At 44.7% G+C, this 24213-nt stretch overlaps 3 protein-coding genes across 8 annotated transcripts; 2 read left to right on the top strand and 1 right to left on the bottom strand.

Moving 5' to 3' along the window:
- Positions 1-545: 545 nt before the first annotated feature.
- LOC120712617 lies at positions 546-5522 on the top strand. Its single transcript, XM_039998449.1, has 8 exons — positions 546-993; positions 1601-1685; positions 1843-1971; positions 2050-2847; positions 3148-3505; positions 4243-4324; positions 4439-4666; positions 5264-5522. The coding sequence occupies exons 1-7, from the start codon at positions 646-648 to the stop codon at positions 4643-4645; spliced, it is 2007 nt and encodes a 668-aa protein (XP_039854383.1). The 5' UTR covers positions 546-645; the 3' UTR covers positions 4646-4666; positions 5264-5522.
- A 4503-nt stretch (positions 5523-10025) lies between these two features.
- LOC120712618 (pentatricopeptide repeat-containing protein At5g65560-like) lies at positions 10026-15280 on the top strand. 5 transcript variants are annotated; one of them, XM_039998452.1, is made up of 6 exons: positions 10036-12462; positions 12782-13760; positions 13819-13917; positions 14236-14311; positions 14417-14639; positions 15020-15280. In XM_039998452.1, exon 1 carries the CDS (start codon positions 10177-10179, stop codon positions 12382-12384), a length of 2208 nt encoding a protein of 735 aa, XP_039854386.1. In that variant the 5' UTR covers positions 10036-10176; the 3' UTR covers positions 12385-12462; positions 12782-13760; positions 13819-13917; positions 14236-14311; positions 14417-14639; positions 15020-15280. The 5 variants fall into 5 exon arrangements, with proteins under 5 accessions (XP_039854388.1, XP_039854385.1, XP_039854386.1 ...); XM_039998450.1 differs by having other exon boundaries at positions 13837-13917; XM_039998453.1 differs by having other exon boundaries at positions 13850-13917.
- Positions 15194-19980, bottom strand: LOC120712620 (protein DJ-1 homolog C-like). 2 transcript variants are annotated; one of them, XM_039998457.1, is made up of 9 exons: positions 19345-19907; positions 19064-19264; positions 18635-18784; positions 18372-18551; positions 17678-17755; positions 17025-17225; positions 16661-16798; positions 16091-16572; positions 15194-15869 (listed from the first exon to the last, which is right to left on the bottom strand). In XM_039998457.1, exons 1-8 carry the CDS (start codon positions 19537-19539, stop codon positions 16360-16362), a joined length of 1356 nt encoding a protein of 451 aa, XP_039854391.1. In that variant the 5' UTR covers positions 19540-19907; the 3' UTR covers positions 15194-15869; positions 16091-16359. The 2 variants fall into 2 exon arrangements, with proteins under 2 accessions (XP_039854391.1, XP_039854390.1); XM_039998456.1 differs by having other exon boundaries at positions 15223-15836; positions 19345-19980.
- Positions 19981-24213: the final 4233 nt, after the last annotated feature.

The raw sequence follows: 24213 nt of genomic DNA on the forward strand, positions 1-24213 counted from the left end.
TTCTTCACTGGCCACCAAACGCCGCAGCCGCGCTGTCGATTTGTCCCTGGATCATCCGCGCACGTGCCGCCAAAATCTCCGGACGTTTTCACTTTCACCTCACTTTCCAGCGTCGCGCCGGAGTTCTCTAGTCGACCAACCCCACCGGTTTACAGGTGATCGATCATCGACAAGGTCCAGACCGGTGGTCACCGTTCCTGCCGGCGCCCCGCCGCGCGCGGTGTCAAGCCTGCAGCGGAAACGGACGACCCCCACCTGTCACCCGCCGTCGCCACGCGTAGCCGCAGCTATCGGCCAACAGCTGGTTGGTGGCTGGCCGGCCGGTGACCGGTGAGCCACCGTCCGGCGCCGGCTCCGTGCGCCCTGCCGAGCAAGGTCAGCCGCCCCGCCTCCCCGCCTGGTGCACGGAGGCTTTCACCGCTGACGAAGAGAGGGGAAATGTGCGGCGGCGCAATGACTGCGGCAGGCGGCAGGCGGCAGGCCAGGTAAGCGCCGCGCGTGAATCCGCAGTTATTACTGGGAGTGGGACTTGCCCAGGCCACCACGTTGGCGCCGGCCTCGAGATCCCTCACGCCCACTGCGGCTTCTGCCGGTGGTGGTGTCTCGTGGCGTGGCGGCGTGGCCACCGCGCGCGGGGGCGGGCGGATGGGTGGGCATCGGATTCATTTCCCTCCCACCTCGCCTCTGCTATTAAACGCCACCACCCCCCGGCACCCGCCATTTTTAATACCCGCGCGCGCCGCTCGCTGCGCCGCGCCGCGCCGTGCTGTCTCCCCTCCCGTCCCGCTCTCGGCGCTGCGGCTCACGCAGTCCCTGTGTGTGGGAGGGGACGGGGAGATGCGGGTTGGTGATGGCGGCGGCGGCGAGGGAGCGGCGGCGAGGGGGAGGCGTGAGGCCTTGGAGGAAGGGGAAGGGGAGGCAAGTGGGTGCTCGGCGTCGGCGAGCTCGACGAGCCGCGGCAGTAGCGCGCGCGGATCGTCGGGCGGCGACTCGGTCAGCCATCCCTCTCCGTCCCGCGTTCGTTGCTGCGTTGCTTTGGTTTGCTTCCTTTCTCGCGTCCGTTGCTGGTGCATGTGCAGCCACTGCTGCTCCACGCGCTATGCCTGCCAGCTGCCATGGTGGAAGTGCCAAGCTTTTGATGCACACGGCGGAACGGTCGGCGCGCTTGACTGATTGTTTCCGTTTCCTTTAGCATTTCCTGAGAGAGATGACGAACCAGCCATGATCGTTTCTCTGTGTTTTTTTGCCCCCTCTGTTCTTGACTCCTGGTATCCGAGGTGGGATCGGTGTTGGCTGACTGCTGATTAGCGCTAATTGTTTTTTGTATGCAAGAGGCCTCACACTGATCTAGGTAGTCAACGAGACACATGAAGAAGGAACAGGGTTAGGAGTAGATAAGATACTGTCCAGCTAGACTGTAGCAAGCAAGGATACAGCGCGAGATCTTTGTACCCCACTGGGACAAGCAAATGGGGCCCTAAACCTTGATGCTCAAATTCCCATCCCATTGCGTCCCTCTTTCTCTCGATCGATCACTTCTTTGCAAACTGCAACTTGTTTGGATAGACTGTTGCTTCATCTAAGAGAATTGTTGGTGCAGCCTTTAACCAGGTTCGTGCGCCGGGGCGGTCGTCTGGTGAAGGGTCCGGAGCCTGACGAGAGGCTCACTTCCTCTTCCTCCTATGGTGAGCACGCAGGATGTGGTCAACAGCTCATTTCGTGTGCAGTTGTACTCTTACTTACACTGCTTCATCGTCTGGCTTGTACACTGCTGTTGCTTATTTGCTTGTCAGCACACGACTTTGCAGCCATTAAAGTTTGGTCGACTTTTGCCTTCTGAAGCTTCTGCAGGTTCCACGGAACCACAAGAGGATGATGATGAGGGGGCATTACAGGAGGGCAAGGACAACAGGTGGGTAAGTGCACGACTCCAAGAGCAGGCCAAGAATGCAGTCCCCCGTCCTACCAGGGGTAATATTCTTGAACCTGGTGATGGTCCATTGGTGGTTCATGAGTATTAATAAGTTATGCTCATATCCTGTTTGATAGAATGCCAAGACCAGCGGCATCGGTTGGGGGCGGTTCTTTTCCAAGGTAGGAAGGACAGGGCACAGCGACCTGCCTCAGTTGATTTTGGCAGCCCTGGCGTTGCCAAATCCTTGACGCATTCTCCAGGATTCCCTGCTAACGGTGTTGGGGTGATCAACAAGGGGTTGGGTGTGTCATATTCATCATATAACAGGCCAGACGTGTTGTCGAGTCCAGGGACACCGAGCTACCATTGGCGTGGGACAACAGTTGTTGGGTATCAAAAGGGTTCGAATTCCGAAAGAGTGATCCCGCCTTCAACCGGTCATAGAAGGCATCCGGCAAGCAGCACGGTGCTACCTTATAGCAGTGGGAGGACACTGCCATCAAAATGGGAGGACGCAGAACGGTGGATCTTCAGTCCGAACCCCGGCAATGCACTTGGTAGGTCAATCCCACAACTCTGGCGGCCAAAGTCCAAAAGTGGACCTCTTGGACCTCCTGGCAGATTTGGCGGACCATATTCATCTTCTTCGTCATTGGCTCTGTTCCTTGAGAGTGGTAGAGTTGGAAATCTCACTGTGAACTCACCTTACTTGGCTGGAGTTTTGCTACCTGAGCATGTTTGTGGTGGCATTATGGATCCTGGAAGGGATCTGGGTGCAGCATCAGGTGAGGATTGCAGCAATGGACGAGGAGGCAGGTTCGGTCAAACGAATGGTCAGTATCCTGCTGTGCGATCTACCAGGGTTTCTCAGCAATTTGGTAGTGCAACTGAGTCATATCAGTCACTGCGTACTTCTTATGAATCTATACAGGGTACATGTCTCATGCTCTTAAGCACCATATATTTTCATGCTTTCTTCAAGTTTTCCATTATCGCTAGAGTACCATTGAAAAATTTAGGTCATAAAAACATTAATTTCTTTAATATATTTATGGTTTGCCGAAACAAAAATGTTTCTGAAAATTCAAATGTTGATGGCCACCTTGGTTCTAATATTATTCAGCAGAACAGAATGCACTATTGCATTCGACCTAATTCCTTACGGAAGTATCCTCAAATTTCACAACGGGTACTAATGTCCTTTTGAAATATCCATTTTTCTGGTTGTGCAGATGAACGAATTGAAATCATAAAAGATACTGCCACTAGCAGTACCCCTACAATTCTGAGGAAGGATGTAGCAACACAAACAAGCCCTGGTATAAGCAGGTCATCTTCTCCCAGCATGAGGACTTCATTCTCCCGTTCGCTGTCGGTGCAACAAGTCAAAGAGTTGGAGAGTTGTTTCTCAAAGCTTGAGATCAAGGATGTGCAGGTGGATGATCGGGTGACTCTGACTAGGTGGTCCAAGAAACATGTCACACAAGGTGCTGACAAGAATGCAACAAATATTATAGAATGGAAGAAAAAGACAGTAGAATCTAAATCTTCTGCCTGGGAAGTAATGGAAGCCGCTAAGCGTATATCAAAGTAAGGGGCCAGTATTACTGTTGATGCTTTTGTCTTTTCAGATAAACTACTTGTTTGACCAGCTTGATCCAGGCATACAATTATTTCTATGTATCATATTTTAGTATCGGACTAACTACTTAGATATTTACTTCATGCGCAACATATTCTTTCATTGTCTTTTCTAATATAGTGATATGCTAGTTTGTGTATTCATAAGCCAGAAGTTTTCTCCCATAAATAATATGCTACTATGCTAGCCTGCCTCAATTGTGTTCTTTTCACACTGCATGTTTGTGTTACCTTTTCATGGGTGATCTTCAAACTCTTGGGTTTTTCCTATTACTTACATATAACTAATTGTGTTGAATTTGGTGAACTGCAGTTAATATTCGTTCTAAAATAACTTACTGATGGAATCAAAAGAATGAATGCAAGTCCTCACTTAACTAATATAACAGTGTCTGAATTATCTTTAGGAGAAATAGGTACATGAATCATGTCAGTACATAGTTCTTTTATTTGTTTGTAATTCCATTACATCTGGGCCTAGTTCGAATTAGGGAATGGTTTGCACCTTTTTGTGCTAGTGCAGCTAGACATCATGGCCTCTATCACCTGTTCACTAAATTTTGGGGCTAGTCCTTATCCTTGGTGGATGGTCAATCATCTAATATAGGGATTTGAGAAGATAATGAAGCTGTAATACATTTTCTGTCTTCTATCAAATGCTGATAGATGCACTTCTTTGTTTAAAGGATTGAGGGAGAGGAAGCAAAAATGACTGCATGGGAGAATATGCAAAAAGCAAACGCAGAAGCAACCATACAAAAGCTTGTGGTATGCTTGTTTCTCTCTTTCCAGATTTAGTTTTGTTTCCCCTTTTTGCATACTTCATTCTTGTTTCCTGGCTGCTTGGAGGCTTGATATTCCCTCGTACTTGTGATTCTTCAGATAAAACTTGGAAAGAAAAGACCATACTCGCTGGAGAGGATTTTCAACACCCTCAGGTCTGTTCCTCGGAAAACGCAGGTGGTACGCAGTACATCAACTGTCAATCATGATCAGCATATGTCCAGGAGTATCAAAACCGCTCCACACCTCAGCAAGAATGGTCAAATGAGTTCCTTGAGCGGATGCTTCACATGTCACGCTTTCTGAAGATATAAGTTGCACGGTCAAGTAAGATGAATGCCAATTCTTGCCGTTGTAGTTATGATCTTCATCCTTTTTTTTCGCATATGCTCGGTAGCAATGATTGTCCAAAGTGTTTTCCCCATGATCTATTATAATAAGTAAAATATAATGTAATCTTTTGCAGCTGTGGGTTTGAAAACATTTCCCATACATCATGAATTATATAATACTATATATGTGTGGGAAGATGATGCAGTAAATGTTGCCAGTCAATCTCACACTAGCATATGACATTGCATTTGTCAGTTCTTGAATAATTTATTTTTTTCATCTCATATGGACAATCTGACAGAAACCAGAAATATGATTTTGGAAACTATTTTTTGTAAAGTACTGCTAAACTATAAAAATCACATGTCATTTGAGACAGCAGTTATTATCCCTTGAAAATGGAATCCTTGTGCATTTGCATAGATTTTATGTTGTACCTGTATCATATGTCCTGTTCCCAAGAACTTCTTTTGTTTAAGACAACAAAAAATTTATGTGTGTTCAGTTAGGTATATTTAAAATCATGTAATCCTGTACCTCGGATCCATGAGCGCTTTACTCTTAAGTATGAACATAACCTTTTGTTTTCAGGCACCGCTCTTACTTTCAAGGTGGAGTTTAGAGGAAACTCGAAGCTTCGTCAGTACGGAAATGGGGCCTGCCAAATTTTTTATCTAATGGCCTGTCTGCAACAGGGTTCATATTCTGTTTTCTCTCTCTTAAGTTTTGATTCTGCCAGGGTAACATAAGTAGATGCAAAACGAGAGGAGCTGCTGTTATCATGTATGCTTTGTGAATTGTGATTATTGGTATCTCACTATATAGCAATAAAATGGTTCCTCTTCTGCTAGTCTCCCAGTGCATTGTTGTTCTAGAAACTACTATAGTATAGGAATCATAGTCTCAGAGATCTGGGAACCATCGACTAGGGTCATCAAGAGGCTGTGCCTCATACCAAAAATCGTCTGTAATCTGATGGCGCCGTCATGTTATTTGGCTTCAGTTTGGCTTTGTACACGAGGCATGTCCCTGCTGCGGTTGACCATACCTATATTACTATTTGCATTGTCTGTGCGCTAGAAAAAACTAAACCCCGCCTACTTGTTGCTCTGAATCGCAAACTGCAAACCTACAGGATTACATGCGCTCCTATGCGTATATGGGAAAATTAAATTGTACAGTTGCACTCCATTATGAGTGTTAAATATAAGTGAATTGTCCCCACACCTTTATTGGCTTGTCCATGGCCAAAGAAGTTCGTGGTAAGTGGTAACAATTGGTCTGTTAGTAATTTATACTCATAATTCTAGATCTACGTGTCCGTGAATTTTCAAGAATACAATACAAAAATGAAATGCTAACGAGAGATTGAACAAGGTAACAAAAGAACAATAAACATACAGCTGCACATCTTGAACAGCTTCAATCAGTCATTTTTCTATCGTGTTTATATTATCGCTACAGGGACATTTATGTTGGAATTTTCCATCTAGAAAGTTTAGAAAATGAGCGCATGGGGATCTCTATTGTCGTATCATTCCAAGAGAAAAAAACAATAGCAACAACTTTATTTGTTTTCCTGCCACACTGCAGGATTTCCTCCACAGGAAAAATGCACCACAACAATCAAATCGGTTCCCAATATCCCACGCAATCTTATTGGTTTATTCTCACCGACAGTAGCGTGTCAAACCTTTACTCGGAGGCAGGGGCGGAGCTTGGGGGGCTCAAGCCCCCCTACCCCATGAACTCCATTGGAGGCAAAGGGGAAGGAGGAGGAGGAGTCAAGAGGGAAAAAGAGAAAAGGGAGAAAGAAGGAGACTCTCTTCGTGTTGGGGCTGGCTCCGCCACTGCTTGGAGGATGTACATGCATTAAGAACGACGAGGTGCCGACTAGTGCTTCACGTGAGTTAGGTTCGAGGTGGCAGACTCCTCCATGAAATTTCTCCTCCATCACATTGTGCGGTAGAGTCCACGCGTTCGATACTTTATTTTGTATTGAATGTGCTCGCTTATGTATCTTCACTAGAAGGCGGGCAAAATAGTATTTTATTTCCACCTTATTTACATTTTTTCACTTCTTATTTGTGTATGACATATGCGTTCAATTTCAGCTATTGTTGTTGCTAAGTGCCAATAATCAGCTGGCTATTGACACATGACATACCTTAAATTTTTCTTGAGTTTACACATTTGTTTTTTAACAGCATATTATATGGTTAGAACAAATGAACCCATTTTCTCCCCTAGCGCCCGAACCGGATCGGCGCGGTTTTTTTATTTTTTTTATTTTTTATTTTTGTTTTTTATAAAAATATATTTTCGTTTTCGAAATTAACAGAAATATACCCCGGCCGCCCCGCTGCCGGGCGGCCGGGATCTGGTCGCCCCGCTGCGGGGTGGCAGGGACTTTTCTGCAAAAAATTTTACGAAGAATTTGCGCTAAGACCCCTGGAGGACCGGTCGCCCGGCAGCGGTCATGCTGTACGTGCGCGCCTGGATATAATTGCAGCCCTTCTCGTTGTGCGCAAGGACGGACGTCCTCAGCACGAGCGAACATGCAGATAAGCTGGCCGTGCACTGGTGTGCCGATACGTACGAGGAGTGTAAGCACATGCACTAAATGCCTAGTACTCCTTTATGTAGTACGTGCAGACAGAATGGACCAGCTACTATTTGACATTTTGACTGGCCTCTCCACTGCCTTGCGTTACACAATAATTGGTGCGTACTTCTACTACTGCCAGTACTACCAGTACATTTCTTTTCTCCTCGTGGCCTAGACGCAGCTCCTAGAGTTTTTTTTTTGAGCACATCACAAGAGCTTTAATAATCAAGAGGGGTTACAATCGTTCTGGATAGCTTCCTCTAGCCTAGTCGGGAAGCAGTCCGACCAAAAGAACTCAGGATTTGACTACGTGGGCAAGCTTCCTCTAGCCTAGTCGGGAAGCAGTCCGACCAAAAGAACTCAGGATTTGACTACGTGGGCAAGCTTGCACATACATGAGCCGCCACGTTGCCTTCCCTGTTTACATGCAAGAGTTTGAAACCGCTAAAACCCCTACCTAGCTCTCGGATCTCCTGCCAGAGTCCTGAAATGACGCTGCGACCGCCGTCTTCAGAATGTAGCAGATTTACCAACACCAAATTATCTACCTCCAGGATAACATTTGCATGTCCTTGCTCTCCAGCTAGCTGCAAGCCATCTCGTGCTGCCAATGCTTCCCCACTCAGAGCGTCAGGGATATGCGAGTATAAACGAGCTGCTGCTGAAAGAAGGCGACCATCCGAGTCTCTGATCACAACGCCCCCTGCCCCGGTCGCGGAAGATACATGGAAGGCCGAATCAGTGTTCACCTTGATCCAATTCTCCTGCGGTTTGGCCTAGCGGCCCGGCACCCTTGTCGGTTTAACTGCTAGAACTTCAAGGCACAGGAGGTCCTCCACCATGGAAGCCACATGTCTTACTGCCGCACCCGGACTCCAGCGTGTTCTCCCATGACGCCGCGCATTCCGTCCTGTCCAGAGAGACCAAACTCCACAAATGATGAGAGCAGCATCCTTTTGCACACATATATCAGATGCCAACAGGTCCCTAGTCCATGTCGCTGGATGAAGTGGAGGTAACTTACATCTAGTAATTTCCTTCACAGCTTTCCAGAATTGCACCGCATAAGAACATTGCAATGCAATATGGTACAGAGTCTCTCCCGGTTCTCCACAGGTTTCGCAATGATCTTCGCTGGCAACATGTCTCCTTTTTAGTTCACCCTTGGTAGGAAGGTAGCCATGTACTGCCCTCCACCAAAACACCCTGACTTTTGGTGGGATTTTCAAACCCCACAGCTTCTTCCACCACCGCGCATCATCTGATGAGCCGGCGCTGCCGGTTGCATATGATTCTGTTGTTTCATGTTCCTTTTTCAGTGCTCGGTAGCAGGAACGAACAGAATAAACACCCGTTCTTTCAAAAGCCCAAGCATCCACGTCCTCAAGTATCCTGGCCCCCGGCTTGATCTTTAGTATCTCCAGCGCATCTCTATAAATGAAGGAGGAGCGGACCAGCTGCTCATCCCACTCCCTAGTACCCGGTCTGAACAGGTCTTGCACACGTTCAACAGAGACCGACTCCAACCTAATTGTAGGTTTGAAAGAATCCAACCCCACAATCCAGTTATCTGTCCAGATATTAACTGTGTCCCCCGGTCCAATCCGCTTGATCATGCCTAATTTCAGAGCTTCTCTCCCAAATAAAATCGCTTTCCATGTTTCCGAGCATTTCCTCTTCCTGGTTGCTGTCAAAAACTCACCATTCGGGTAGTACTTTCCTTTTATTACCCTTGCACAGAGCGAATCAGGACGAGTCATGAGTCTCCATCCTTGTTTACCGAGCATAGCCTTGTTGAAAAGAGTTAAATCCCGAAATCTCATTCCTCCATCAGCCTTTGTACATGATAACTTAGACCATTTCTGCCAATGAATCTTATGATTGTCTACTGAACTCCCCCACCAATAGTTTGAAATGTAAGTTCTCATCTTTTGACAAACATTGGCAGGCAACTTGAAACAACTCATGGGGTAAGTAGGCACTGATTGGGCATTTGCTTTGATCAAAACCTCCCTGCCTGCACAGCTCAAGAAATTCTCCCCCCAGCCAGATACGAAACTTCTTGTCCGATCCGAAACATAGTTAAAAGTACCATCAACAGCTCGACCGCACAGCTGTTGGTAGCCCCAAATATTTCTCTCCCAGTGCTTCTGTGGCAATTTGTAAAGATTCACGGACTTCATTTTTCTGTGAAACATCACAATTATCACTGAAAAAGATAGCTGATTTATCCTTGTTTACTGGTTGCCCCGAGCCACGGTTATAGAGATCAAGGATCTCTGCAATTCTTTCAGCACCCCGTTTAGTTGCTTGAGTAAAAACCAAACAGTCATTAGCAAAAAGGAGGTGTGAGATCCACGACGAGTGTAGACTGACCCGGATTCCAAGTGAGATGTATTGCGGTCCTCTCGCCTTTAGTAGAGAAGTCAGGCCCTCCGAACACAACAGAAACAGGTAGGGGGAGATAGGGTCTCCTTGGCGATTCCCCCTCGTTGGTCTGAATGTTGGAGACAAAACTCCATTTACCCTTACCGAGAAGGACACAGAAGACACACACTTCATCACCAGGTTGCACCATCCATGTGGAAAGCCCAGCGCCACCATGATGGCGTGTAGATATCTCCACTCAACCCGGTACGCTTTAGCCATGTCCAGTTTAACTGCACAGGCACCAATTATTGTGCTAATTGCCTACGAATGCATTCATTATATGAGGAACAAAAAAGGTAACGCAGCTCCTAGAGTTTCAGTCTTCTGACTAGACTACCCCCGGCCCTGGATCCGCCTTCCGTCTCCACCGCCCCACCTCGGCGCCGCCGCCGCCGCCGCCGCTGCCGCACATCTTCATCACCCCGGGCCCGGCAATGCCAGCTGCCGCGCCATAGGTCACCGCGCGATGCCCCCGCCCGCGCCCGCGGCGCTCCCCCGTCTCCTCGCGGCCATCTCCGCCGCCGCCTCCTCGCCCGCCGACCTCCGCCGCCTCTCCCACCTCCTCCTCTCCCCCTCCGCGCCGCCGCCCCCCATCCGGTGCCTCAACACCCTCCTCATGGCGCTCGCCCGGCACCGCATGCTCCCGGACATGGAGTCGCTCGCCGCCCGCATGCCCGCCCGCAACCTCCGCACCTACACCACCCTCATCAACGCCTACTGCCTCGCCGGCGACCTCCCCTCCGCCAAGCGCCACCTGTCCTCGCTCCTGCGCGCCGGCCTCGCGCCGGACTCCCACGCCTACACGTCTTTCGTCCTCGGGTACTGCCGCGCGGGGTTGCTCACGCACGCCTGCCGGGTGTTCGTGCTAATGCCGCTACGGGGGTGCGCGCGCACCGCGTTCACGTACGCGGCCTTGCTCCAGGGGCTGTGTAGCGCTGGGATGGTGCGTGAGGCTATGGCGGTCTTCGCTGGGATGCGGCCTGATGGCTGCGACCCTGATCAGCATGTGTACAGCACGTTGGTGCACGGGTTATGTGGGGCCGGACGAACTGGAGAGGCGGATGCGCTGCTCACAGAGGCAATGGGGGAGGGATTTGTGCCGAATGTTGTTGTTTACAATGCTTTGATCGATGGCTACTGCTGTTCTGGTGATTTGGAGCTTGCAGTTGGTGTCTTTGAGGGGATGCAGAGTAAAGGGTGCTCGCCGAATGTCCGCACATATACTGAGCTGATATGTGGGTTCTGCAAGTCTGGGAAAGTAGAGAGGGCCATGGTGATATACAGTCGGATGGTTGAGGCAAGTTTAGCTGCAAATGTGGTGACATACACAGCCTTAATCCAGGGGCAGTGCAACAAGGGGCACTTGGAATGTGCTTTTAGGCTTCTTCACTCGATGGAGGCTAGTGGGCTGGTCCCTAATGAGTGGACTTGCTCAGTGTTGATTGATGCTTTGTGCAAACATGGAAGAATTGAGGAAGCTCAGCAATTTCTCGGGTCTCTTGTTCAGAAGGGAATTCACGTGAATCAGGTTGTCCACACCAGCATGATAGATGCATTGTGCAAAGTGGGAAAGTTTGATGCTGCTCATAATCTGATGCGGAAAATGGTCACCGAGGGGTTTGTGCCAGATGCCCATGTGTACAGTTCACTTATTGATGGGCTATGCAGAGAAAACAAGCTGTCGGAAGCAATGTTGCTATTGGATGATATGATGGAGAACGGAGTACAAGCAAATTCTGTCACATATACCATTCTAATTGATAAGTTACTTAGGGAGTTTGGGTCTGAAGGTCCAAAAAAGATATTTGGTAGGATGGTTGTAGCAGGTATAAAGCCTGATGTTTTCACTTATACAGTATTTATACGCTCCTATTGTCAAGAGGGAAGGATGGAAGATGCTGAATCCATGATGGTTCAGATGATTGATCATGGTGTTTGCCCTAATTTAGTCACATATAACACATTGATTAAAGGGTATGCAAATCTTGGACAAGTCAGTCAAGCATTTTCATCTTATAAGAGCATGGTTGATAATGGATGCAAGCCAAATGAGGAGTCTTACACAGTTCTTCTTGAACTGCTGCTAAAGAAAAATTGCTCTGGTGATATAGTTGCCAACTTTGTTAATGTATGGAAAATAGCTGACATGAAAGTTCTCAATGGACTTTTGGAGGAGTTGATTAAGCTTCAGTCCACCCCAGCCAGCTATATCTACGATTGTTTTATTAGATGTTTGTGCAGATTTGACAGATTGGAGGAAGCAAAAAGTTTTCTCACAGGGATGCAGAGTGCTAACTTGACCCCAAGTGAGGATGTATATACTTGTATTATAGAATGTTGTTGCAGACTGAAATTGCTAAAAGAAGCATTAGGATTTCTTGATACAATGGCCAAAAATGGCTATTTACCACATTTAGAATCTTATAGGTTTATTATTTGTGCTCTTTGTGAAGAGGGAAGCTTTCATACTGCTAAAAGCATTTTTGGTGACATACTATCGAAGGAATACAACTGTGATGAGATTGTTTGGAAGATTCTGATTGATGGTTTATTACAAAGGGGAAACACTGCTGACTGCTCTAGTCTGCTATCGTTCATGGAGGAACAGAATTGTTGTCCTAGTGCTGCAATATATGCTAGGCTTACAGGTGAAATAACAGTTGCGAGTGTTTAGGAAATTGCTACATAAATTCATATTGACAAACCAACCAACCTTAGTGTTGATGTTGATGGGCCCATGAATATAAACAAGGTAATGCCTCGTTTCAAGCACTGTATATTCTTCCTTTATGTGTTGGTTAGCATTGGACAGCTGTTAAAAATGTTAATGATACTATGATAGAGCATTGATTCTTGAATACTGTCTATGGTCAATGTACCAGAATTTCTTATTGGACTAGACAGTTTTAGATGGGTTCATTCGAGAGAAAAGTTTTAGATGGGTTAAATGTTTGATTGCCAACTTCATTTGAATGCTATTGAGCATGCAATGCATTCAAACTTATTGTGTGTCCTCAAATTTCTTAAGAGGCATTAATATCCTTTTTAAATAACATTTTCTTGTTGTGCAGATGGATGAACTGATAGCATAGAAGACTCTGGCACTATAGTGCCCCTGTAATTGTGAGGAAGGATGTGGCAACACAAACAAGCCCTGATATCCCAACGTGAGGCCTTCATTCTCCTGTTCAATATCGGCACAACAAGTAAAAGAGCTGGAGAGCTGGAGATCAGGGATGTGCATGCGGATGATCGGCGACTTTTGACTAGATGGTCCAAGGAACATTTCGGTCGAGGCTCTGACAAGAACACAACAAATATTAGAGTGGAAGGAAAACATGTGGAATTTAAATCTTCTGTCTGGGAAGTACCAGAAACTGCTAAGTGTATATCAAAGTAAGGGAACTACTATTACTGTTAATCATTTTCAGGCATATCATTATTTCTATGCACTATCTTTTATTAGAGTAACTACTTTTGTTCAAAAAATATTAGACTTGCGACACAGATACTTCATAAAATAGCAACATATTCTCTGATTGTCTCTTCTAATATACTAGCCTGCTGACAATGCAGAGGCCAGGAATTCCATACATTTCAAAAAAAAAAAAGAACAATATAGCCTGCCCCTAATTAGTTCTTCTCACAGTGCATTTTATAAAACCTTTTCTTGGTCTTGGGTGATCTTTGTTTTAGAAAAAGACCTGGTCACCCATCTTATATTAATAAGGATAGGAGCAGTAAAAACATGGTGCAAAAAGGCCCCCAAAAGGACAAAAAAAAAAGGGGATAGGGGGGAGGGAGCATCATGGCGAGGTGTTTGGCCCTGGCAATGCTCCAGCTCTGGGCTTCATCTTGTATTTTCGAAATAATTTCCATGACTGACCATACTGGTTTGCTCTTTCGAAATGGTCCATATCGTGAGCATGGCGAGGGATCACGTTCCTTTTGCCTGACTGCTACTGGGGCTGTGACTGCTGCTGGGGCTGTGTGTAAGCTGCAAATACCAGTCCTCCAAGTCCAAGGAGGAGATGGAGTTCCAGCTTGCAGGTAAGAACAGATCGTGGCCAATCCAGTATAGCTTTGGCTACCAGGCTTGTGAGAAAAGATTTGAATCCATCCCCAGGTTCCATTCACAGAATGCAGAAATAATTGTTGGGCCAACCATGGATTTCGAGCCTGTTGGCAGTCCAGATGCGGTTCTTGGGTGATCTTTGAACTCTTATTTTCCCATTACTTATGTTGAGTTTGAGTTTCGTGAATTGCATCTATACGCATTCTAAAATTACATACTGAGGCAAACAAAAGAATGAGGGCAGGTGCTTAACTAATATATTATAGTGGTTTTGAACTAGCCTTGTGAGTACATAGTTTATCAACCGCAGTGCAGGTAGAAGTTCCTCGGTAACCTGTTCTGTAAAATGCGCAGCTAGTTCTTATCTTTTGTAGATGGTCAACCAATCATTAAATATAGGGATTTACCATGTTCCATCAAATGCTGATGGATGTGTTTGTTTGTTTGAAGGATTGACGCAGACGAAGCAAAAATGACTGCAAGGAAGCATATGCAGAAAGCAAAAGCAGCAATTCAAAAGCTTGTGGTATGCTGGTTTATCTGTTTCAGGGTTTAGTTTTCTATCGCATGCTTCATTCTTGTTTCCTGGCTAATAGGAGGTTGATATCCACTCATACTTGTGAGTCTCCAGATAACACTTGAAAAGAAAGGCCATACTCGGTGGAGACGATTTTCAGTACCCTGAAGTCTGGTCCTAGGAAATGCAGGCGGTATGCAGTACATCAACTGCAATTCAAGATCAGCATTTTGCAGTAGTATCAAATGGCGCAACACCGCAGCAAGAAAGGTCAAATGTGTTTGTTGAGTGGATGCTTCACATGTCGTGCTTTCAAGAGATGCAGTTCTATGCTCACGTAAGATGAATTCAGATTTTTCCATTGATTAATGACATTCATTACTTTTGCAGTTGCAGATATGGTCTTTCATTTCCTTATATGTTTGGTTGCAAGGATTGTCCAAAGTGTTTTCTCATGATCTATTTGATAATAAAAATATAATTATTCCAAGTCCAATGCTACAGCGGATTATCAGCTAGCAACACGAATATGAGAGTTTTAACATGTTCCCTACCAGAGTAATAAATGCACATAGTTCACACCATGTTTCTGGCAACATGACAGAATTAACATCAATAGATTTGGAACCTAATTTCACCGTGCAATAATAGAACCACATAATTTTGTACCTCAGGTCCATGCATGCTTTGATCTTAATGTTCTTCTGCTGCTTACAGGTACTATTATTACTCTCAAGATGGTGTAGAGAAAAAAACAGAGCCTTGTCAGTAAAAAATTGGGGCCAGCCAATTTTTTCCCCATCCAATGGCTAGTCTACCAACAGGGTTCATGTTCTGGGCATTCCTTTAGTTATGATTCTACCAGGGGAACATAAGAAAGCAGAGAAAAAATAAGAGGAACTACTGTTCTCATGCATTACTTGTGAATTGTGATTATTGGTATCTGACCACAGAATAATAAGACTTCCTGTTCTGCTAGTTTTGCACTGCGTTGCTTTTACAGAAACTGTCAGAGAGTACATATTACATTCCAATGTGGAGCCGAGAATCATCTTATGACTTGGGTCAGAAGCAGGACGCACTTCAGTTTGCTTCTCCCCAAAAGGCATATTCATTACCTGAAGACTGGCGCAGACAAAATAAGCAATTATGTTATGCTAACTGCCTTTTAAATCCAGTAACTCGTGTAGCTTCTGATAGTGACATTGAACCATGAATTGAAAAGCACAATCCATCAGTAATACACAGATCAAAACTGCTTCTAATAAAAATCAGTCACACACAGTGAGGTCAAACTGACTTCTGATATAAAAAAAAACAGCAATGCACAAGTTCCAGTTTAAGCAAATATTGATTCAGTTAGCTTGCACTCCTGAAACCCAGTATCTGGGAAAGTCCCAGAGTTAACAAGCTTCTCAGATGAATCCACAGATTGTATATAGCAACATCTAAGGGCTTCAGACCTCAGGAAATGTGTTCCCAGACCAATACAGGCACACTGAAGACAGTAAAGTTTCCTCTGAATGCACATAATCTGCGTATAGCATACAGTACATCAGTTAATTCCCTGCAAAGGTTTTTCATTTTTGTAAATTAAAGAGCTCGAAATTCCTCAACTATTTCAATAGTGATGAAATGTCATTAAATTGTTGCCTGAGCTAAAGTTGCAGATATATGTTGCCTGTGTAGTGAGTGTGTACACATTTTTTTTTATCAAAGAAAAATTCAGCTAAGAAGATCATGTGTGAAAGCAAGTATTCATGCCTATCAACATCACATAAAACTTACCAGTTTGCAATCACTGTGTCATTTATCCACCAACAAATTATATCAACAAGACGATGAAATGACTTCACTGAAGCTTCTTAGTGTAAATTTGGTCCATCCCAACATATATAGTGGATCTGGAGATTTCAGTCCAGCTGTCCAGAAAGGAGGACTCTCTTGCAGTCCCAAAAGCATCAGTTCACCTTTTATCAGGAGCATAGATAGCCGGATCTTTGATTACAATCATAAATGTGTTGTGTATCTCGTATTTTCAGCACATTCTTGGTGCTTTAGCTCTTAGGGTACTCAAAAACTATTCCATTTGCCACACTTTTGGCTCGTCCATGGCCAAAAAATTTCCTGATGATACCTAGGGCAAAATCAACAACTGTCCCAATCCCCTTCCCAGTAATCAAATTTCCGTCGATCACAATATTTGATCGTTCAATAATTTTGCACGTAAGCTCATTGGCTACAGCGGGATGAACTGCCACTATTTTATCCTGGGTAAAAATAAATCCAATGTCATTTTCCATTTCCAAGGAATATGAGGTGCCGTGAGTACGTGAGTTTTGAGTCTTAGAATCTCACCTCAAGTAAACCTTGCAGCTGCAAGACCTTCAGAGAAGAACAGACCCCACCATACATCCTGCCAGCTTGCTTTTGTTCTTTGAGTAATTTCTTCAAAATTCTTGACCTGTGCAGCCGCTCAACTCCAGCAGTTCCTCCCTGAAATGTACAACATCTACAAATGAAATGCTAAAGAACAATACAGCATGCAGTTGCACATAACAGCTTAAGTTTAAGTCTGTTTAGCATCATCGGATAAGGTGGGATGATGGGGACAATTTGTCCCACATCCGGGAATTAAATGGCAAAAGGCAGATATCTTGTTGAAATGTGTGTTGCCATTTATGACCATCCAAATAAAAAGATGAACTGGAAGAAAACTTACAGGAAGAATGATTAGGTCGTATTTTGAATCGGAGGCACTCGTGATGTTTTTATCAGCAACAATCTTAATCCTTTGAGATCCAACAATATTTGGAGATTTTTCAACTGATGCCAATACCACATTTATATTTGCACGTCTTAAAATATCAACCAGAATTATGATCTCCATCTCTTCAGACCCATTTGCGATTGGAATAAGAACCTGTATTCCATGTCAAATTAACATCAATGTTATAACAAAACAGCCAACCCTCCGTCAAAAGACACCTGAAGCCAATCATAAGTTCATAACACTTCAATTAATTTGTCCGTGCATGCGAGTATGACTGAACTTACTGAGAGAAATAGATATGATAAACAACAGCATCTGAAAGTGAACAGAGAGATCAACTATATTGCGTGCTAGGGAATGTGCAACCGAACTGAACTTTACTAAATCAAGGGTATACCTTTAAATGAGAAACAGCTAGATTAGCAGACTAAGTTGTGCAATAATTCACTATGTAGTGTTTTTTAAAAATAAATGATTTAAGCAAACCAAGATTTGGTCAAATTTCATTAAAGCACGATGCCCTCCAAAGTATGACATAAAATCATGGTGAAGGATGAAACCATGCATGACATGACACAGCATGCAGTTTAAGGTGTACTTACATGAGGATTGTGATCAATACACCACTCAAGTTCATTGACCTCTGTACTCCTTTCAAAATCGCCGTCAATTTGTGTCATCTGTAGTGTAATATAAAAAAGAACCATCAACATTAATAAACCAAAATTGAGTAGTTTGGGTTGCCAGTGGGTCTGAACAAACTGAATTTAAGAAGGAAAAAATTGTGTGTCTTTAATTTTTTTAGTTTAGCCAGTAGGCAGGGTAAGGCCGAATTTTTTTTTTCATAGCGGGGCAAGCCCAAATTTCATTACTTAGAGCAACGAAATTACAGTAGTTCACCAACGGTCAAGGTCAGCGAAAAGAAAAGTTGCAGCTCGTTAACCAGCACGAAGGGCTAGTTGAACGAGTGCTCAGGGGAAGGCCGAAATTGACATGGGAGGAGGCAATAAAAGGAGAATTGAAAGGATGGAATGTACCAAAGATTTATCCTTGAACAGGAGTGCCTATAATCATCTAAAAGATAAAGAAACTCGACACAAGGAGAAGATTGCCCCCCCCCCCCCTCTCTTTGTACTAAGAGATGGGAGTACGGAACCTTTAGGGAGGTACCCACAGCCTGCAAGCACCTGGCTTTAAGCCTGGGGTGTTGTTCGGTTCTCTCATCAGCTAAAACATTAAGATATTTTAAGTCTATTATGTGAAATAACAAAGATATTAAAGTTTCTTCTGACAAACCAAAATTTTGTCCACATCTTCAGCTGCATGAGTCCCAAACATTTGCTCGACAAATGATAAAGCAAACTGGAATGATGTCCCTGGCCCACGACTTGTAGTAAGCTCTCCTGAAACCTGAACGTTTGATTCAACAGCTCGGAATGTAGGGAGATCTCCTATAAAAGATGGGTGACAGGTGATCTTGTAAAAAGAAGAAAAAAAGATATCACTAAATGAACCCAAACATTAGTGGACTGAATTTATTGATATAGTAAAACGACCACCTTTTTTCGCTTGTGGAGACCCCACGGCATTAGAACAACTGCAGGCGCAGCACATATAGCACCGTACAGTCTTTTCTCCTCAGCCTGACGAACTGTGATACTCTGAAGGATATCGCTGTCTCTCAACCGCACTGAACCAGGCATTCCTCCCTGAACACATGAACCCAAGAATCAAATATAATACTCTAGGCACTGCTAGCAAGTGATGTAATCCAAAAATGTGGTTCACCACTTGTCGTCAGCACCAAAAACGAGTAATCATGACAATAGCACAGGAGTGAAGTATTGTCAACATTTCGGTGCTGTGCTGTATCAAGATACCAAAACGTTCCTAAATCACTTCCCTGCTAATTGCAATCCTCGATACACTAATCTACACAGGAACCACTGATACCGCGCCGATCAGTAAGATAAGAAGATGTGAATTACCGGAAGAGCGACAAGGTCGAACACCTGGTCGGCGCAGGAGGCAATGTGCGTGTCCGCGACGATGCGGGAGCTGCAGGACGCCTCCACTTCGAGGCCGTCCTCGACTGAGGCCAGCGTCACGTCGGCGCCGGCTCGCCGGAGGACGCCGGCGAGGACGACCGCCTCCATCTCCTCCGTGCCCATGGCGATGGGCACGAGAACCTTCATTACACAAAAACGCGGAAAGTCAACCTCCTGGCGCTGCCATCACCATGCAGGGGGGTGGCGAATGGAGAACGTACCTTCTTCTTTGGAGAGGACGGCGAGGAGACAGCCGTCGCGGTGGCGGAGAGCGTGGGGGCGGCCCGCGCCACGGAACGCGGTGGTGGTGATCGAAGCGGGGAGCGCAGGTAGCGGTTTGGTGGACGCAGCGGTGCCCGTATCTCAGTGGCGGGAGGTGCGGTCGGGGAGAGGAGAGATCGCCATGGAGAGAGCATCGCGAAAAGGTGGGTCGTCGGCGAGGTCCCGCGGCACGGGCGAGGACGCGAAAGCGGAGGCGGCGAGTGGGCGAGCTGACCGACCGAAAGCGCCGCGGGCACGGGGAGGCGGCTGGCCGCGACGGGAGCCGAGCAGCCGCGGGACGTGCTCCGCCAGCCGCTGGCAGGTGAGTGTCGCGCTTCGCCGGCCGCGGGAGGGAGCAAGCAGTGTCAGCAGCGCGGGCGGCAGCTGCGGGGCGGGCTCCCGCGGCAGCCGCGGAGGCGGACTCCGTCGGCCGCGCGGGCAGGAGGGAGCCGAACAGCGCCGGCCACGCTCCGCCGACAGACAGACAGCGCGAGGAGGCGAGCAACCGAGCAGGAAGAAAGAACAACGCACGGGAGGGACAAGGCCAGGCGGATTGGATAAGGCCAGGGGGTAATGGCCGTGTTTGGTTGTGAGCTGTGACAGTAAAAATTTAGCGAAAAGGGAATTTTATATGTATAGAGTACTAAATGTAGTCTATTTCTAAAAAAATTTTAGAGATGGATACAACTTTGCGAGCCGAATCTAATGAACCTAATTAATACATGATTAGATACAGTAACACTAGAGATGGATACAACTTTGCGAGCCGAATCTAATAAACCTAATTAATACATGATTAGATACAGTAACACTACAGTGACCATGTTCTAATTATCGTCAAATCATGCGGTCAAAAGCCTCATTAGTTACAATATTGCTACAGTATTCATGGTTGTGGAGGTGTTTTTGTAATTAGACTTAATTTAATACCTTTAATTAGTGGTTAAAGTTGCAAAAAAATTTCATTAAAACTTTTTCACCCCTAACCAAACACAGCCAAGTCTTTTCCAAGGGTGTGTAAAATGAAAACGAGAAGAAAAATTAGAGAAATTGATAAAAAAAGAAAGAATTCCAGTGCAGGAGGTTATATTTCAAAAGGTCCGCGAATTGAGTATCAAATCACATGAGACGTTCAAATTGAGTGTCAAATATCGAAATTTCTCTCGGAGCAGTGAGACGACGAGCATAGATGTTGGAAATATGCGTTTAACAAAACCAAATTTTAAATTGAGGAAAAATACAAACAACAATGCTACTGCTATCTATCTCGGACAGAATAGATAATTTACAAAGCAAAATGAGTTGACACAAACTCATGTAGCAAATCATTATACTTATAGATCTGCGCTCCGTCCTCATGAAGAGACGATGCAGTGCAGATTGTAGCAGCGCAGAACGTAGTCGATTAGCTTCGAGCGGTTGCGCAGTTGCGCTGCCCAAAAACCTTATTGCCATCCCTCGTGCAGCCTTCACGACGGCAACGGCTCGGAGATACCGCTCACTCTTCTCCTCAGTGCACGCCAAGGAGAAGAGCCGGCGAGAACCAGCAGCTTAGCACCACAGCACAGTTCACCAGTAGAAAAAAGAGAGAGGAATGTAACTGCCCATTAAATAGCAGTAGTAATTCCCGAAATAATTCGGATTAGTAACTGCTCATTTAACTCGGAATTATGGCATTGACTGTGCACTAATCACGTGTAATGACTATTGTCATTTGATTTAATACGCAGATAGCAAAAGATTCACACATACTTGGCTGCGTCCCAAGTCACAAGTCACGCGGTCCATCACACGAAAACATACGCGAATATGCGCGCGTTGTGTAAATCAGCCCACATTCTTTCCTTTGTTGTATATTTAGATACAAGAGGGGGTCTTCTATTTAAGTTGGCTTATACTCTCTCCGTCTCGGAAAGAACGCAATTGTAGGACCAGGCAACGGTACAAATGTAAATAGTGAAATAACCTAAATGCTCTTATGTACAGTTATGTTCAGACTATCTGATTTGCAGAACACACATCATCAGACCAGGAAAAAAATGAGTATAGTAGTACTCTACACAGCAATGACTGCCTTTTATGCCTGTGCGATAGTGCCAGACTCTTCTGGAAAATGGAATGAGTGGACGGAATTGCTCCACGTTCCTGCATGCAGCCTTGCTACTGTTTTTTATTACCAGAACTTGCATTGTGTTTATTCATATTACCCGTACGAGCTGACAGATTTGGTCAAAGTGAGCGTTAGTTTTGGGACAAAATTTAAACGCCACGATTGCATATTTTTTATGATAGATGGAGTACCAACTTAAACTAGCAATATGTGACTAAAGGTTGACATGTACTATTGCTTTGGAATTTCTGAAATGGGCCTCTCCATGGGCCTATTTTTCTAGCAATAAAGCGAGAGCCGATGGATAAAATCCCGAAAAGAAAAACTCGAAAATCTAGTGTTTGGTTCGGCCACGGCAAATGGTAACAGTATCGCATAACTAGGATGGAAGGGAAAGGGCACGAGTTTACGAATGAGTAAAGATGGCAACAAATAAAATTCATGTGGATATTAACTTTAAAAATCCGTACCAAGCATGCTAAAATCCGCGCCCGCGCCTGCAACCCACACGAACGTTTGGTGCGGCTCCACCGCTACCGAGCCGCACGCCCGCACCAAACAGACCCTAAGTGCCTAAGAGTGTCTCCCCGCTACTATGCGTAGTACCATAACACGGGTTATCTTCGTTCCTTATTAATGGAGAAGTCTAGGATAAACTGAAAAGCTGCGAGTTATTTTCATAGTCACTCCTTTGCTTCTCTTACATTTACATCACTTGCTGACATGAATTTATATCATGAATTATGTAAACAAAAAATTATCCACAAATTATGCTCATAGCTTTCATATTCACAACTTCTATACATATAAATTATGTGTCCACAACTTTTGCCTACATAATTTGTTCTTCATGATCCATGAATTATTGAATACATATTTATTCATAGATTATGTGCATATTTTTTGTTCACTTCTTATATGAACAATTTTTTTGTTCACAAGTTATGCGAAAAAATTTATGTATATAATTTTTTTGCATCTGAATTTCTGGAATGCAAATTTATCTATATAAATTTTGATAGAGCCTTGAGAATTTTGTGTATGGAATTGCTTGCGGAAGAGTACGTGCAGAACTGTGGAGGAAGGTTTGAGAAGCTAGAAAGGAAAATTATGCATGTCGGGTATTTTACTTCTAGAAAAGGAAAATATGGTGTTGTCGGAAATCGATTGTTGGAATTGATCCCAACGAGCGCGCATTGATTAGCAAGACTCTAAAACCCGATGACCTCCTAGTTCCTTATTAGTTTCTTCACATCATGTCCTTAGATAGTTAAACAGTGTCTCAACTAACCAGCAACGGTAACATATGGCCAGTGGCAAAGGGAGCTCAACTTGAGAGCGAAGACATGCATGATGACCCTTTTTGTGAGCTGTGAAAATCACAAGTCGTAAGTGAAAATCACAAGTCGTAAGTCATAATAGTAGGGGATAGTGTTAGTTTTAACTAAAATACATTACTTTCAGGGTCATGGCTAAAATATGTTGTTTGCTATGCATCCTGTTAATTTTTTATTGGGGGAATGTCACCTCTTGCCTCTTTGCCTTTTTAAATTCCTATGTTATTTGGATAAATATATAATTGTATGCTATGCATCTTGTTAATTTCTTATTGTGCGCTTGTCGCCTCGTCTCTTTGGCTTTTAAAGTTCCTAAGTTATCTGGCTAAATCTTATCTCATTCCCCAGGGAGCTGAGTTGAGCAAATAAAATTTCGTACGAGCAATATGACTATCTACTTATATATATCATATACAAAAGGCCCCCTAACGTTGGTCCAAGGCTGTCGCCCGGGGGTCCAACTTCTCTAACGTGCTGAAGCAAAGGCACAAAAATGCACAGTAAAATGTGTCTAGGCAAGCAGTAGCCTGACGTTCTTTACTGTAGATGGCATACTGTAGCGATTTTACTGTTCGCAAGTTGTTGTGTCACGGATGCTGTAGCTATAGATCTCATCCATCCATCTAAAAACAGACGGCCAGAAATGCACCGAAAGTCACTGCTATAGTCTTAGCTGACTTTGCTTCAACACTTCAGAGAATCTGGGTCGGTCGCCCGGATCTGCATAGAAGTCTCGCTTTGCTTTCAACAATTATTGTAACTTTATTATGCCAAGAAACTAAACATACAACGAGTCCCAACTCCCAATAGCAAAGTCCAGCATTTTAGAACACTACGGTAAGAAAGTCATCTAAACACACAAGGAACACGCATTGATCACAAGATAATAAAGCGTACAAACTATGCTGACATAATATCGACGTGTCTCTTTCTGTTCTACCTTGGGTTCAACTTCGCATCAACACGCGGTATCTCTTGTGTTGTGACTACAAGCATACGTAATTGCCTTTTATTTTATTATCTATCCTTTAGATAGCTTTATATCTCTTGTTGCCGTGTAGGGACGAAGTGACGTATTGTATCACAACAAAAGAAATATTTTGAAGGAAAAAAAGGGGGAAAGAACGGTGTGCTCTCATTTCTTGGTGGTTTGCACACTAGCTACAAGTGTTTGGTATAAAGTGGCGTTATCTTTTTGCCGGTTAGCACGAAACATGTGTACTCCTATACTAATTTCTCTGACTTCTAGCGCTATGGGTGGTAATGGGCCATGGTCCTAATGGTATTTTCACAGCCCAACAAGGCTCTTAAATTATTTAAATTATTTAGTTCAAAATTATATAAGATTAGAGTCCGATCCTTTTAGGGCCTGGCCCTTAGAT

This window comes from Panicum virgatum, chromosome 6K (assembly GCF_016808335.1).
Source record: "Panicum virgatum strain AP13 chromosome 6K, P.virgatum_v5, whole genome shotgun sequence".
NCBI classification, from domain to species: domain Eukaryota; kingdom Viridiplantae; phylum Streptophyta; class Magnoliopsida; order Poales; family Poaceae; genus Panicum; species Panicum virgatum.

What these genes read in the sequence shown, in the direction of transcription:
- LOC120712617 (XM_039998449.1), top strand. Translation starts at nt 646, where the DNA reads ATGGGTGGGCATCGGATTCATTTCCCTCCCACCTCGCCTCTGCTATTA. An exon ending in GCCGCTAAGCGTATATCAAA is followed by an intron (nt 3,506 to 4,242) that starts GTAAGGGGCCAG and finishes CTTTGTTTAAAG; the next exon opens with GATTGAGGGAGAGGAAGCAA. An exon ending in CAACCATACAAAAGCTTGTG is followed by an intron (nt 4,325 to 4,438) that starts GTATGCTTGTTT and finishes GTGATTCTTCAG; the next exon opens with ATAAAACTTGGAAAGAAAAG.
- LOC120712618 (XM_039998454.1), top strand. Translation starts at nt 10,177, where the DNA reads ATGCCCCCGCCCGCGCCCGCGGCGCTCCCCCGTCTCCTCGCGGCCATC.
- LOC120712620 (XM_039998457.1), bottom strand. Translation starts at nt 19,539, where the DNA reads ATGCTCTCTCCATGGCGATCTCTCCTCTCCCCGACCGCACCTCCCGCC. An exon ending in GTCTCCACAAGCGAAAAAAG is followed by an intron (nt 18,552 to 18,634) that starts GTGGTCGTTTTA and finishes TCTTTTTACAAG; the next exon opens with ATCACCTGTCACCCATCTTT. An exon ending in ACGACCTAATCATTCTTCCT is followed by an intron (nt 16,799 to 17,024) that starts GTAAGTTTTCTT and finishes TGTACATTTCAG; the next exon opens with GGAGGAACTGCTGGAGTTGA.